The sequence below is a fragment of the Aotus nancymaae genome, unplaced genomic scaffold, assembly GCF_030222135.1.
Source record: "Aotus nancymaae isolate 86718 unplaced genomic scaffold, 86718_ANA_hifiasm-v0.15.2.pri h1tg000028l, whole genome shotgun sequence".
Classification (NCBI taxonomy): Eukaryota; Metazoa; Chordata; class Mammalia; order Primates; family Aotidae; genus Aotus; species Aotus nancymaae.
Window position 1 is genome coordinate 15559579 of NW_026988441.1, and position 15939 is coordinate 15575517.

The 15939-nt window shown below is 53.3% G+C and overlaps 1 protein-coding gene across 2 annotated transcripts; it reads left to right on the forward strand.

Annotated features, from left to right (window-relative positions):
* The first annotated feature begins 3967 nt into the window (after window positions 1-3967).
* Window positions 3968-10239, forward strand: PPP1R14A (protein phosphatase 1 regulatory inhibitor subunit 14A). Of its 2 annotated transcripts, XM_012436312.2 has the most exons (4): window positions 3968-4203; window positions 7256-7336; window positions 7915-7947; window positions 9380-10227. In XM_012436312.2, the coding sequence occupies exons 1-4, from the start codon at window positions 4003-4005 to the stop codon at window positions 9506-9508; spliced, it is 444 nt and encodes a 147-aa protein (XP_012291735.1). In that variant the 5' UTR covers window positions 3968-4002; the 3' UTR covers window positions 9509-10227. The 2 variants fall into 2 exon arrangements, with proteins under 2 accessions (XP_012291735.1, XP_012291742.1); XM_012436319.2 differs by lacking the exon at window positions 7256-7336 and having other exon boundaries at window positions 9380-10239.
* Window positions 10240-15939: the final 5700 nt, after the last annotated feature.

Below are 15939 nucleotides of genomic sequence, written 5' to 3' on the forward strand. Positions count from 1 at the left end.
AATCCCTTGAACCCAGGAAGCAGAGGTTGCAGTGAGCCGAGATTGCACCACTGCACTCCAGCCTGGCGACAGAGTGAGACTCCATCTCAAAAAAAGAAAATTTGCTCTTGCCAAATAAAAATATTACACCTCAAAGTTCATACCATTTTTTTTTTTTTGTATTTTAGTAGAGATGGGGTTTCACCATGTTGGCAAGGATAGTCTTGATCTCCTGACCTCCTGATCCGCCCACCTCAGCCTTCCAAAGTGCTGGGATTACAGGCGTGAGCCACCGCACCTGGCTTTCTGGGTGTGTGTGTGTGTGTGTGTGTGTGTATGGCACAGTGTCTCACTTTGTTGCCCAGGCTGCTCTCCAACTCCTGGGCTTAAGTGATTCTGCTATTACAGGTGTGAGCCACCACACCCAGCCGTTTTGAACTTTAAACACAAAAACTCGAAAGGAGTATGTAGAGTGACAGAATAGTTTCCTCATGTTTATAATCATTGTGCTACTGTTTTTATTTCTAACCTATTATTAAAATGCAAGAACATGGCTAGGTATAGTGGCTCACGCCTGTAATCCCAGCACTTTGGGAGGCTGAGGTGAGTGGATCACGAGGTCAGGAGATGGAGCCCATCCTGGCCAACATGGCGAAACCCTGTCTCTACTAAAATAACAAAAAAAAAAAAAAAAAAAAAAAAAAAAAATTAGCTGGGCATGGTGGTGCACACCTGTAATCCCATCTACTTGGGAGGCTGAGGCAGGGGAATTGCTCAAACCCAGGAGGTGGAAGTTGCAGTGAGCCGAGATCGCCCCACTGCACTCCAGCCTGGTGACAGCGAAACTCTGTCTCAAAAAAAAAAAAAATTAGCTGGGTATGGTGATATGTGCCTGTAGTCTCAGCTACTCAGGAGGCTGAGACAGGAGAATCCCTTGAACCTGGGAGGCAGAGATTACAGTATGCCGAGATCGTGTTACTGCACTCCAGCCTGAGCAACAAATTGAGATTTCATCTCAAAAAAATAAAAAAAAGAAAGAAAATATATTTATATACGTAAAATGTTAGAAAGTGGTAAGTGTTATGTATAAAACAGAACTGGGTGAGAGGCGTGAGAGGTGCACTGTGAGATAGCACGGCCAGGAAAGAACTCACTGAACAGGGGGCGCTGGAGGGAGTGAAGGAGTGAGCTCTGCGGACATTCCAGGGAAGCGCTTTCCTGACAGAGGGACTTCGAGTGAAAGGTGCTGAAATAGGACTGTCCCTGGCACAGCTAGGACTGCTAAACCAAGGAATTTGGCCTTTAGGATGAGGTCTATGGGGAGCTATGGATAGTTGTTTTTTGTTTATTTTTATTTTTTTGAGACAGGGTCTTGCTCTGTCACCCAGGCTGGAGTGCAGTGCTGTGATCTCAGCTCACTTCAGCCTCCATCTCCTGGGTTCAAGCAATTCTCCCACCTCAGCCTCCCGAGTAGCTGGGATTACAAGGGTGCACAACCATGCTTGGCTAAATTTTTTTTTTTTTTTTTTTTCATTTTTAGTGGAGATGTGATTTCGCTGTATTGGCCAGGATGGTCTCCAACTCCTGACCTCAGATGATCCACCTGCCTCGGCCTCCCAAAGTGCTGAGCCACAGCACCTGGCCTGTTTTAAATTTTTAAATAAAATAGCTTTATTGAGATATAACTCACATACCATACAACTCACCCTTTTATTTTTTTAATTTGTATTATCTATTTATGTATTTATTTATTTTGGGGACAGAGTCTCATTCTGTCGCCCAGGCTGGAGTGCAGTGGCACAATCTCAGCTCACTGCAACCTCTGCCTTTCAGGTTCAAGCAATTCTCCTACCTTAGCCTCCCGAGTAACTGGGATTACAGGCACACACCAGCACACTCCTCTAATTTTTGCATTTTTGGTACAGACAGGGTTTTGCAATGTTGGTCAGGCTGGTCATGAACTCCTGACCTCAAGTGATCCACCTGCCTCGGCCTCCCAAAGTGCTGAGATTACAGGCATAAACCACTGCGCCCAGCCCCAACTCACCTTTTTAAAGCGTACGGTTTGGCCAGGTGTGGTGGCTCATCCCAGCACCTTATGAGTTATATGATTTGCCATTTTTTTTCTCCCATTCTATGGGTCGTCTCTTCACTTTCTTGATGATGTTCTTTGAAACTCAAAAGTTTTACATTTTGGCTGGTTGGTGGGTTGAGGTGGCTCACACCTATAATCCCAGCACCTTGGGAGGCCGAGGTGGGAAGATCACTTGAGCCCAGGAATTGGCGAACAGCCTAGGCAACACAGGGAGACCCTGTCTCTACAATTTTTTTTTTTTTTTTGAGACAGAGTCTCACTCTGTCCCCAGGCTGGAGTGCAGCAACCTGATCTTGGCTCACTGCAACCTCCACCTCCTGGGTTCAACCAATTATCTTGCCTCAGCCTCTCCAGTGGCTAGAATTACAGGCACGCACCACCATGCCTGGCTAATTTTTTTTTTAAATTTTTAGTAGAGACAGGGTTTCACCATGTTGGCCAGGCTGGTCTTGAACTCCTAACCTCATGATCTACTTGCCTCGGCCTCCCAAAGTGCTGGGGGATTACATGCGTGAGCCACTGCGCCCAGCCACGTTTAAATTTTAAAGTATAGGTCAGGCACGGTGGCTCATGTAATCCCAGCACTTTGGGAGGCTGAGGCAGGCGGATCACCTGAGGTTTGGAGTTCAAGACCAGCCTGACCAACATGGAGAAACCCCATCTCTACTAAAAAAAACAAAATTAGCTGGATGTGGTGGCACATGTGTGTAATCCCAGCTACTCGGGGGGCTGAGGCAGGAGAATTGCTTGAACCCAGGAGGCAGAGGTTGCGGTGAGCCCAGATCCTGCCACTGCACTCTAACCTGGGCGACAAGAGTGAAATTCCATCTCAAAAAAAAAAAAAACCAACAAATTTTAAAGTGTAATTCTTGCTGCTCATAATTAGCAGTGGGAAGCCTGTTTTGAGGTAAGGGACTTCCCTGGCCACCCTGGCTAAAATTGCAACCCCACCCTCACTCCATTTCTCCTTTTCTGCTTTATATTTCTCTAAAGCACTCATAATAAACAGTATAATACTGTGCTCACCGTGTTTCTCATCTGTCCCAGCCACAACTGTCAACTCCGTGGGACTGGGCTTGTCTGTTTTGTTCCCTGCTCTACTCCTGGGGCCTAGAGCAGTGGCTGATACACAATGGATACTTAACAGATATTTGTTGAATGGGGCCGGGCAAGGTGGCTCACACCCGTAATCCCGGCACTTTGGGAGGCCAAGGCGTGGTGGATCACCTGAGCTCAGAAGTTCGAGACCAGCCTGGCCAACATGGCGAAACCCTTTCTCTACTAAAAATACAAAAATTAGCCGGGCGTGGCGCATCCCTGTAATCCCAGCTACTCCGGGGAGAATCGCTTGAACGCGGGGAAGTTGCAGGGAGCCGAGATCGCGCCACTGTACTCCAGCCTGGGCGACAGAGAGAGACTCCGACTCAAAAAACAAAAACAAAAACAAAATATTCGTTGAATGGAATGAGTGAGTGAATGAACAAACGGATGGTTGAGTGAATGAATCAACGAAGCAACAAATGACGCTCCACCTTCTACAGCGACGGCGGCTCAGCCACTCCCGCACCGCCCCCCGCGGCCGCCAGAGGGAGCAGACAGGCCGGGTCCCGAGTGTCTGTCCTGGCCCCCCGCCCCCTGCCCCCCACCCAGGATCCAAGCCCGGGAACCCCCTACGCCGGGACCCGCCCAGGGCTCTGGGACCCCGCGCATACCTGAACCCGGCACGACTGCAGGCTTCAAGCCGGCGCAGCGGCCTGCCCTCGCGAAGCAGACAGGGAAACTGAGGCCCAGGGCGACCGGGGCGGGGCCGACCTCCCGCCGAGCCCCCGCCCCCCCCCCGCCGGCCAGCCACGCCCCGGCCCGTAAGAAGCACCCGGGGCGCGAGGCGAAGGCGCACAGAGCGGGGCCGGGCCGGGGCCAGCAGCGCGATGGCAGCTCAGCGGCTGGGCAAGCGCGTGCTGAGCAAGCTGCAGTCTCCGTCGCGGGCCCGCGGGCCGGGGGGCAGTCCTGGGGGGCTGCAGAAGCGGCACGCGCGCGTCACCGTCAAGTATGACCGGCGGGAGCTGCAGCGGCGGCTGGACGTGGAGAAGTGGATCGACGGGCGCCTGGAAGAGCTTTACCGCGGCATGGTGAGCCCGGGGAGGGAGGGACAGATCGAACCCGGGCGCGGAGACCCCACACCGTTGGGGTCTCGGTGCACGCTCGCTGGTGCACAGGCAGCCTGGTCTGCACAAGGAGACGAGTGCCCCAGGCTGGGCACTCACTGGCCTGGCCGTCCGTGCCCCACAGCATTGAGCTTGTGGACACACACACAGAAACACACAAACTCCTGGGTCTCCAGAGATGTGTCCAAACGCCTGGGAAGGGCCGGGGGTTAACCTAGGGGAGAGAAGAGACTAAATTGAGATGAAACCACCACGTCTGGAGCAAGAGTGGGGGAAGGGGGATGTCGTAAAGCCAAACATAGACATGGTGACAGGAGATACAGCCACACAGAGACCCAGGCAAAGGAAGCAACGGCAGACACAGCCGTGCATAGTGAAGGAAGCTATAGCCACTCAGCCCAGAAGCAACAGCCATGCACAAACTCACAAGGACGCAAGTGCGTGGGGCTGGAGGGGGGTCACCCACAAATCAGCATATGCTACAGCCACAGCCACCCATAGACACAGCGGCGTGGGCCACAGCTGTAGGCAGATGCAGCAAACTCCACTCAAACACGAAATGACTCCGGTTACAGCCCTCCGTTCCCTCCTAAAGGAAAAACTGTGACCACCTACAGGCATAGGCACAGACCCTCAGCCACTCACAGACAGAAAATCAGAAACTGGCCCAGCACAGTGGCTCACGCCTGCAACCTCAGCACTTTGTGAGGCCAAGGCAGGAGGACTGCTTGACGTCAGGAGTTCAAGAGCAGCCTGGGCAATATGGCGAAAACCTGTCTACCAAAAATACAACTTAGTGGGGTGTGGTGTCATGCACTTGTAATCTCTGCTCCTCGGGAGACTGAGATGGGAGGACTGCTTGAGCCCAGGAGGCCAAGGTTGCACCACTGCACTCCAGCCTGGGCAAGAGAGCAAGACATCTCATAAACAAACAAAAACCAACAGAATTTGTAACTACACTCAGACATAAAACTGCGTAAACTGTAGGCACAGGTAGACATACAATGCAGAGCCCAGCGCTGCCCACAGGCACACAGGAGCGCACGGATTGACAGACGCAGCTACTTCGTCACTTGAGTCTCTGCTTGAATCACACTTTCAGTGACTTCTTTTTTCTTTTCCTTTTTTTTTTTTTTTGACACAGAGTCTCACTCTGTCGCTCTGTCACCCAGGCTAGAGTGTAGTGACATGATCTCGGCTCACTGCAGCCTCCGCCTGCAGGGTTCAAGCAATTCTCCTGCCTCAGCCTCCAAGTAGCTGGGATTACAGACACGCACCACCATGCTCAGCTAATTTTTTGTATTTTCAGTTTCACCATGTTGGCCAGGCTGGTCTCGAACTCCTGACCTTGTGATCCGCCTGCCGCGGCCTTCCAAAGTGCTGGGATTACAGGCATGAGCCACCTCGCCCGGCCCCTCTTTTTTCTTTTCCTTAGAGATGGGGCTGGCTGGCTGCATGCAGTGGCTCGAGCCTGTAATCCCCGCACTTTGTGAGGCTGAGGCAGGCAGATCACTTGAGGTCAGGATTTCAAGACCAGCCTGGCCAACGTGGCGAAACCCCGTCGCTACTAAAAATACGAAAATTAGCCCAGCATGATGGTGGGTGCTTGTAATCCCAGCTACTTGGGAGGCTGAGGCAGGAGAATCGTTTGAACCTGGGAGGTGGAGGTTGCAGTGAGCCGAGATCACGCCACTGCACTCTAGCCTGGGTGATAGAGCAAGACTCTGTCTCAAAAAAAAAAAAAAAAAAGAGATGGGACCTCACTATGTTGCCCAGGCTGGTCTTGAACTCCTGGGCTCAAGCAATTCTCTCTTCCTGGCCTCCCAAACTGTCAGGATTATTTATAAGCGTGAGCCATTGCACCGGCCTTCTGTGACTTGTGTACCTACAGTGTACACAGGACCCAGGAGTCGTCCTTTTCACAGTACAACAATGGTGGAAGGCATGGCCCTTCTCCCACAGGGACACGCAGTCCCTCTGTTCTCAGGCTCACACCTGGGCCCACACAGGTGAACAAGTGTGGTCACTAGCAGCAGGTGGCATCTCTGAGGTCATTCTTGGTTGGGGGGCCCTACAGCTGGCTGAGGACACATGATGAGGCTCACACCTCACACCTGCAGGACTATAGCTCCCTATACGAAGCCACCGCACACTGCTGGGTCCCTCTGCATCCTCAGCCAGCCCCGGGCCCTTGGCATCAGGCAGTGGCCCTGGCAGAGACTCACACACCTGTGTCCTTGCTGAAGCGGCTTCACCACACATGAACCAGGACCCTCCAGCCCTGAAGCCGACAGCCGGACTTTGGGTTGGGGAGGAAAGGATTCCTAACCTCTTGCCTCAACAGCTGGGGACAGCTGGGTTGTGTTCCCGGCAGGGGCACTGAGCCGGCCTGCGCTTGGGCCGCTGCCTGCAGAGGCCACACTAAGCACCCACTCTTAGCAGCCGAGTTGAGCTTCTGATTCATCCCACCCACCCACCTTGGGGGTCCTCAGTGGTCTTCCCTCTGGTCTCACCAGACTGCATTTTGGCCCCCGAGGGGCTGTCCCAACCCCTCCCCTCCCTTCCTGTCCCCTGGGGGAAGGGGCCGCCCCAGCTGGCTGCTGTTTGCCAGCCTCTCCTCCCCCGCACCTAGCGCTAAGTAAGACTTTTCCTTGAAAGGGCAGAAGCCAGCCCCTCTACTGAATCCCAGAATCTGACATTCCAGGGCTCCACCAGGCCTGTTTTCCTCTGTGGGAACCGGAGCCAAGGCGAGAGCCCCGTGCCAGCCCCGAGGCTCCCGGGGCCCAAGGGCCCAGGCTTGGGGCTGGTACAGGGCCCCAGGGCTCCATCAGCCCATCTGCCACCCCTCCCCCCCACCCAGATGTCCCGCCTTGGCAGTGCTGTCCCTGACTGCCACATTAATGCTCCAGAACCCGCCAGCTGGGCCCTGGGGCCGGTGGGGCTCCTGCAGAGCCCTGGACAAAGGCGAGGGAGGGAGGGAAGGGGACCCTAAGCACGGCTCCCTCCCTGACCCTAGGAGGCAGACATGCCCGATGAGGTCAACATCGACGAATTGCTGGAGTTAGAGAGTGAAGAGGAGAGAAGACGGAAGATCCAGGTAGGTGGGGTGGGGACTGTCCCCAAGCCCCCCACTTCGCACATCCCTAAAAATAAGAGCAATAGTTCCCATGTTTACTGAGTGCTCACTGGATGCCGGGTGCTGGTACAACGGTCTTACACACATCCACCCACTGATTTCATCCTCACAGAACCCTCCGAAGCAGGCGCTGGTGTTAGCGCCATTTTCCAGATGAGGCAAATGAGGCCCAGAGAGGTTGACTCCCTTGCCCAGCATCACACAGCTCAGAAGGAGCAGAGCTGGGCGGCCAACCCAGGCAGTTTGGCAGCCATGTCCTTGCTATGGCTGACACCTTTTTAGAGGAGGGAAGTGCCGTGTGACCTCCTGGCCCTCTCGTGTGACCACTGGATCCAGTGACTCACCCCTTCCCTGAGTCGCTCCGCATGCCCCTCAGGCTCTGTTCCTCTCTGGAAGCTTGGTGGGCAGTCCACCCTGGAGTTTGACTTCCATTTGTCTTGCTGCTGGGAATTTTTGGGAAAGTGAAGGGGCTGGAGGGGAGGAGGTGTTAGTCATTTCATTTATTTATTTATTTATTTATTTTTGGTTGGGGGTTTTAGGGACTCCTGAAGTCCTGTAGGAGCCCCATCGAGGTGAGTTTTCTCTCCCCCATTACCGGCCCTTTTCTGGCCCCAAGTACTGTGATGGGGGAGGGGGAAGGAGCTGGCCATGCCTGGGACAGGCAGAAGGATCTCTGGGGAACCCCCGTCCCCCCCACAGCTCTTTCTGGTCTCCAGGGGTGTCTTTTGTCCTCCTCGTCTCTCTCCCTCTCCCCCATCTGCTGAGGGGGCTCCGTTCCGCCCTCCCCCATCCGCCTGGTTTCTGCCTCTCCTGTGCCCATCCTTCCGCCGCCAGCCTTCGGGCTCAGTCTCCTTCTGTCCCTCTCCCGTTACTGCCTCCACCACCCCGGGCTCCCTTCTCTACCTCTGGGGGCCCCTCCATCCTCCCAGGCCCTGACGCTGAGCTGCCCAACCCCTCCCACTTCCTCCCCTGCTTTAAAAGGGAAAAATATTCATGTTTCTCCAGCCAGCTCTGGACAGCCTGAGGGACAAATGTCATTGTGTGTCTGTCTGCCCTGGATCTATCTCTGGGGGCCTCTGTGTCTTTCTCTGTCCCTGTGTCTCTCGCTGTCTCTATCTCTACAAGTCTCTCTGTTTCTCTCTGTCTGTTTCTCCCCTCCCCCCGTCCCTGTCTCCTTGGCTCTCTCTCTTCCTAGCTCTTTCTTTCTTTCTTTTTTGTTTTTTTGAGACAGAGTCTAGCTCTGTCACCCAGGCTGGAGTGCAATGGCATGAACTCGGCTCACTGCTATCTCTGCTTTCTGGGTTCAAGCAATTCCCTGCCTCAGCCTCCTGAGTAGCTGGGATTACAGGCACCCGCCACCAAGCCCAGCTAATTTTTGTATTTTTAGTAGAGATGGGGTTTCATCGTATTGGTCAGGATGGTTTCAAACTCCTGACCTCAGGTGATCCACCCACCTCAGCCTCCATAGTGCTGGGATTACAGGCATGAGCCATCTTGCCTGGCTGACTTTTTTTTTTAATTTGAGACAGAGTCTCGCTCTGTCATCCAGGCTAGAGTGCAGTGGTGCGATCTTGGCTCAGTGTAACTGCCGAGTCCTGGGTTCAAGCGATTCTCCTGCTTCAGACTCTGCAGTAGCTGGGTTTACAGGCACATGCCACCGCGCCCAGCTAATTTTTTGTATTTTTGGTGGAGACAGTTCACCATGTTAGCCAGGATGGTCTCAATCTCCTGACCCTGTGATCCGTCCACCTCGGCCTCCCAAAGTGCTGGGATTATGGGCATGAGCCTCCTAGCTCTTTCTCTCCACCCCTCCTATTGCTCTTTCTCCATCTCTGTCTCTTTCTCCTGGTTCACTCTTCTCTGTGTCTATAGCCTCCACCCCTAAGTCCCCCCACCCCACAATCAGAGAACAGGAGGAGGCACCCAGGTCAGGGACTGGGCTGGACAGGGGCAGGGGGTGCCCCCGCCACTCCCATGTTCTCAGCTTCCCCACCCTGTCCTCAGGACTTCATCCAGGAGCTGCTGGCAAAGCTTCACGGCCTCCACAGGCAGCCCGGCCTCCGCCAGCCCAGCCCCTCCCACGACGGCAGCCTCAGCCCCCTCCAGGACCCGGCCCGGACTGCTCACCCCTGACCGTCTCCCACTCTCCCTGCCCCCCTCCCTGGACACTGCCCCGGCTTGTGTATAAGTTGTATTTAATGGTTCTGTAACAATAACACTGTGTGACTGTTTTTCCTCCCGGGGTTACCATGGGCTTTGCCGAGCTCTGCCCCCAGCCTCCCTCTCTCCTCCGGTGGCCTCTGCCCTCATCCCTGTCCCAGCACCGCAGCTGGGCCTGCCAGATGGAGAATCACTCCTCCTGGACCAGAGAGCATGAGAAGCCGCCCTGCTGACCCCACACCCTTGGGACTTACATCCTAGACCCCGCCTACCCTTGAACTCTCCACCCCGCCCCCATCCCTAGTCCTAGCCAGCAGGGCCCCTATATGCGGGCTCCTGCAGGAATCTGGGTCAAGGGGCATGCTCATGACCGAAGGTCGCCAGTATTGACTCAATACAGGTGTTCACACAGCAAAACAAATCATTCAGCCACTCCATGAAATCTGCGCTGTGCTTACAATGGCCCTTGGTACTGAGGCTACAAAGATGAAAGGAAGATGGTCTCTGGCATCAAGGCGCTCACACACTATTGGGGGAGAAGGGCCTGAGTGTGAGGATCAGAGGAAGGTGTGCTGAATGGCCCAAGATACCTGGGAGCCTGGCAGTGGGGAGGGAGTCATACACTCTGGGGGTGGTGAAGAAATCTGGGAGGGCTTCCTGATGGAAGTGACATTAAGGCAGGTTTTGAAGGATGCATAGGCGTTCTATTAAATGGATACACCGCCGGGCACGGTGGCTCACGCCTGTAATCCCAACACTTTGGGAGGCCGAGGCGGGTGGGTCACGAGGTCAAGAGATCGAGACCATCCTGGTCAACATGGTGAAACCCCGTCTCTACTAAAATTACAAAAAATTAGCTGGGCGTGGTGGTGCATGCCTGTAATCCCAGCTGCTCAGGAGGCTGAGGCAGGAGAATTGCCTGAACCCAGGAGGCGGAGGTTGCGGTGAGCCGAGATCACGCCATTGCACTCCAGCCTGGGTGACAAGAGCGAAACTCCGTCTCAAAAAAAAAAATGTAAGAGTCCTCACCGCTCTGAGGACTCTGTTATGGGTGGAGGGATTGATATTGGGGCAGAGCCAGGGAAAATACCAAATGTTGCCAGGGCCATCCACCAGTCAGGAAGGACAAGGGCCCCCAGAGCTGGGTCAGGGAAGCTCCCCTATTGAACCAGGGTTAACCTTTCATGCTGGGGCATGGAGAGGCCTGGAGGGTACCAAGGGGGCAGCTGGGCCATCAGAAGTGGGTAATGGCTTTTAAAACATTTTTATTTTATGTTTTTTAATTTTACTATTTTTTTTTTTTTTTTTTTTTGAGACAGAGTTTCGCTCGTTACCCAGGCTGGAGTGCAATGGCACGATCTAGGCTCACCACAACCTCCGCCTCCTGGGTTCAGGCAATTCTCCTGCCTCAGCCTCCTGAGTAGCTGAGATTACAGGCACGCGCCACCATGCCCAGCTAATTTTTTGTATTTTTAGTAGAGACGGGGTTTCACCATGTTGACCAGGATGGTCTTGATCTCTTGACCTCGTGATCCACCCGCCTCGGCCTCCCAAAGTGCTGGGATTACAGGCGTGAGCCACCGCGCCCGGCCCAATTTTACTATTTTTTAAAAAAATTATTTATTTTGAGACAAGGTCTCATTCTGTCACCCAGGCTGGAGTCCAGTGGTGCAATCTTGGCTCACTGCAGCCTTGACCTCCTCAGGCTCAGGTGATCCTCCCAGCTCAGCCTCCCAAGTAGCTGGGACTACAGGCATGCACCACCACGCCCGGCTTTTTTTTTTTAAGAAACGGGATCTTGCTGTGTTGCCCAGGCTGGTCTTGAAATCTTGGACTCACATGATCAGCCTTCTCTCAGCCTCCCAAAGTGCTGCGATTACAGGGGTGAGCCACTGTGCCTGAGCTAATTTTATTTTAGAGACAGAGCCTCATTCTGTCACCCAGGCTGGAGTGCAGTGGCACAATCACAGCTCACTGCAGCCTTGACCTTCTGGGTTCAAGGGATCCTTCCAGGCTCAAGCGATCCTCCCAGCTCAGCATCTCAAAGTGCTGGGATTACAGGTGTGAGCCTCCACGCCTGGCTAATTGTTCTTTTTTTTAATTTTTTTTTTTGAGACAGAGTCTCGATCTGTCACCAGGCACCAGGCTGGATGGAGTGCAGTGGCATGATCTCGGCTCACTGCAACCTCCACCTCCCAGGCTCAAGCAATTCTCCTGCCTCAGCCTCCCGAGTAGCTGGGACTACAGGCGTGCACCACCACACCCAGCTAATTTTTGTATATTTTAGTAGAGACTAAAAATACAAAACATGATTTCACCATATTGGCCAGCATAGTCTTGACCTCTTGACCTCGTGATCTGCCCACCTTGGCCTCCCAAAGTGCTGGGATTACTAGTGTGAGCCACCACACCCGGCCCAATTGTTTGCTTTTTTGTAGAGATGAGGTCTGCTTATCTCTAAGGTCCAGACTGGTATTGAACTTCTGGGCTCAAGCAATCCTCCCACCTTGGCCTCTACCATGCCCAGCTCTCTATTTCAACATTTTTTTTTTTTTTTGAGACAGAGTTTCGCTCTTGTTACCCAGGCTGGAGTGCAATGGCGCGATCTCGGCTCACCACAACCTCCGCCTCCTGGGTTCAGGCAATTCTCCTATCTCAGCCTCCTGAGTAGCTGGGATTACAGGCACGCTCCACCATGCCCAGCTAATTTTTTGTATTTTTAGTAGAGACGGGGTTTCACCATGTTGACCAGGATGGTCTCGATCTCTTGACCTCGTGATCCACCCGCCTTGGCCTCCCAAAGTGCTGGGATTACAGGCGTGAGCCACCGCGCCCAGCCCAACATTTTTTTTTTTGAGACCAGAGTCTTGCTCTGTCGTCCAGATTGGAGTGCAGTGGTGCGATCTCAGCTCACTGCAACCTCCACCTCCCAAATTCAAGTGATTCTCCTGCCTCAACCTCTCAAGTAGCTGGGATTACAGGCATGCCACTATGCCTGGCTACTTTTTGTATTTTTAGTAGAGATGGGTTTTCACCATGTTGGCCAGGCTGATCTTAAACTCCTGACCTCACGTGATCTGCCCACCTCGGCCTCCCAAAGTGCTGGGTTTACAGGTGTGAGCCACCGCACCTGGCCTATATTGCAACATTTTAATAGCTCTAGTTGGACCAGTGGTCCCAGGTGTGTCTAATCAGGAGCTGGGGTGGGGCTGTGGCCCTGCTTAGGACCAGGGTGGGGTCAGAGCTCGGCTATCTCACCAAGGGCAAAGAAGTTGAGGCCCCAGGGCCCTGTCCCCACCTGTGCCACCCAGCGGCCCCACCAGGATCAGGCATCCATCTCTAGGGGTCTGAGCTCCAGTCTGGGAGGAAGAGAAGAGGCCCCTGAGGAGGAGCGTCCAGTAGCGCCCTGGCCCGTGCAGCCCTCCAGGTGACCGTGCTGTCTCTGTGCGGCTGGGCCCAAGGCTTCCAGGGCCCCCTGCTCCACACACACTTAGTGAGATTGAGCAGGTCCCTCCTGACACCCCAGCTCCTGGTCCCAGAACATCCCACGTGGGCCTGCAGAACCCTTCTCCTTCCCTCTCACGGAAACTGGTTTTGGTTCCTCGTCCTGGTGGAGGGGATTTGTGCTCAAAACCCAGGTTCTAAAGTCTTGCATGTGCCATGTGTTAGGCCTCAGTATCCTCATCTGGAAAATGCGTACTTCACAGAACTGAGGCCCAGTGGGATGTCACTTGTCTAAAGTCACATGGCTGGGAAATGGTGGCGCTGGGCTTCAGTCCCAGGCATTATGACTCCAGAGCCCAACTATTTAACTCCTGCACTACAGAGTCCCTTTAAACCACAGCAAGGATGGCTACTTCACACTAAGGTGTTAATGATTGCTCACAATCCTTGGAGATAAGCATTGTAAAGCTCAACACAATTAACAGAACAGTGCCACAGTGGAGGACGGGCAGGCCCAGCGGGTGACTCAGGCCCGTAATCCAGTCAAGGCTGTGTTCAGCCTGGGCAACAGAGCAGTGTCTCAAAAAAACAAAAAAAAAAAAAAAAAAAAGGAAAAGAATTGGGAAAAAATAGGCCGGGCACAGTGGCTCACACCTGTGATCCCAGCACTTTGGGAGGCCACGGCAGGCGGATCACCTGACATCAGGAATTAGAAACCAGCCTGGCCAACATGGTGAAACTCCATCTCTACTAAAAATACAAAAATTAGCTGGGCATGGTGGTGGGTGCCTGTAATCCCAGCTACTCAAGAGGCTGAGGCAGGAGAATCACTTGAATCCAGAAGGCAGAGGTTGCAGTGAGCTGAGATTGCACCACTGCACTCCAGCCTGGGCGACAGAGCAAGACTCTGTCTCAAATAAAAAAAAAAAAAGGCTGGGTGCGGTGGCTCATGCCTGTAATCCCAGCACTTTGGGAGACAAAGGTGGGCGGATCACCTGAGGTCAGGAGTTCGAGACTAGCCTGACAAACATGGAGAAACCCCATCTCTACTAAAAATACAAAATTAGCCGGGCGTGATGGCGCATGCCTGTAATCCCAGCTACTCGGGAGGCTGAGGCAGGAGATTCACTTGAACCTGGGAGGTGGAGATTATGGTGAGCCGAGATCGCACCATTGCACTCCAGCCTGGGCAACAAGAGCGAACCTCCATCTCAAAAAAAAAAAAAAAATAGCTGGGTATGGTGGCACATGCCTGTAATTCCAGCTACTCGGGAGACTGAGGTGGGAAAATCCCTTGAACCTGGGAGGCAGAGGTTGCCCAGATCCCGCCATTGCACTCCAGCCTGGGTGACAAGAGTGGAACTCTGCCTCAAAAAAAAAAAAAAAAGCCCCAAAAGACACAGCGTACTTGACCCACCATGCCCCACCCGGCTGCAGTCACACTCTCCTCTCCACCCATCTGGCTCCCGGCTTCCCGCCATCTGTGGTCCGTTTCCCACTCAGCAGCCAGACGATGCCTTTTCTCCCTCTCACCCTAAGCTCCTTTCCACCCTGTTCCCTCTTCCCCTTTCCTCTAAAGGTCACCATTTCAAAAAGAAAATCAATTTCTTAGTATTCCTGCAATATTTTTTTCTGCAAATACAAACAAGCATGAGGCTATGTTCTAGTCACCCCTTTCATACTAACAAGGCAGACATTCCAAACATTACTCTTTGCTTTTTTTATTTTTGGGTTTTTTTTTTAGAAACAGAGTCTCACTCTGTCACCCCGGCTGGAATGCAATGGTGCAATCATTGCTCACTGCAGCCTGGACTCAACAAGCCACCCGTCTTAGCCTCCCACGTAACTGGGACTACAGGTGTGCGCCACTATGCCCAGATAATTTTTAAACTTTTCGTAGAGATGAGGTTTTGCTGTGTTGCTCAGGCTGCTGTCGAACTCCTGAGCTCAAGTCATCCTCCCGCCTCAGTCTCCCAAACTGCAGGGATGACAGGTGTGAGCCACTGCACCCCATCATTTAACAACTCACCCTGGGCCGGCCGTGGTGGCTCATGCCTGTAATCCCAGCACTCTGGGAGGCCAAGACAGGAGGATCACCTGAGGTCAGGAGTTCAAGGCCAGCCTGGCCAACATGGTGAGACCCCTTTGTCTCTACTAAAAAAAAAAAAAAATTAGCCAGGTGTGGTGGTGCACGCCTATAGTCCCAGCTACTCCTGAGGCTGAGGCAGGAGAATCACTTGAATCTGGGAGGTGGAGGTTGCAGTGAGCTAAGATTGCGGCAATGTACCCCAGCCTGGGCGACAGATGGACACTCTGTCTCAAAAACAATAACAAAAAACCCACCCTGCAGACGTTTCATGTCACCACCTTACACAGCCGTTCCCTGGCAGTCCTGGACACATTGTGCCCTTCACCTTTCTTGTCTTTTTTTTTTTGTTACCCGGGCTGGACTGCAGTGGTGTGATCTCAGCTCACTGCAACGTCTGCCTCCTGGGTTCAAGCCATTCTCCTACCTCAGCCTCCCTAGTAGCTGAAATTACAGGCATGCGCCACCACGCCTGGCTAATTTTTATATTTTTAGTAGAGACGGGGTTTCTCCACGTTGGTCAGGCTGGTCTTAAACACCTGACCTCGTGATCGTCCTGCCTCAGACTCCCAAAGTGCTGGGATTACAGGTGTGAGCCACCACGCCCAGCCAATTTATGTCTTTTATAGAATTTATTGGCTGAGAGTGGTGGCTCACACCTGTAATCCCAGCAGTTTGAGTGGCTGAGGCAGGAGGATCACTTGATTCCAGAAGTTCCAGACCAGCCCAGGCAAGACCTCGTCTTTACAAAAATAAAATTAGCTGGTCGCAGTGGTGCACAATTGTGTTCTTAGTTACTCTGGAGGCTGAGGTGGGAGGATCGCTTGAGCCCAGGAGTTTCAGGCTGCCGTGAGCTATGATTGCGCCACTACAC

What these genes read in the sequence shown, in the direction of transcription:
- PPP1R14A (XM_012436312.2), top strand. Translation starts at nt 4,003, where the DNA reads ATGGCAGCTCAGCGGCTGGGCAAGCGCGTGCTGAGCAAGCTGCAGTCT. An exon ending in AAGAGCTTTACCGCGGCATG is followed by an intron (nt 4,204 to 7,255) that starts GTGAGCCCGGGG and finishes CCCTGACCCTAG; the next exon opens with GAGGCAGACATGCCCGATGA. An exon ending in CCTGTAGGAGCCCCATCGAG is followed by an intron (nt 7,948 to 9,379) that starts GTGAGTTTTCTC and finishes CCCTGTCCTCAG; the next exon opens with GACTTCATCCAGGAGCTGCT.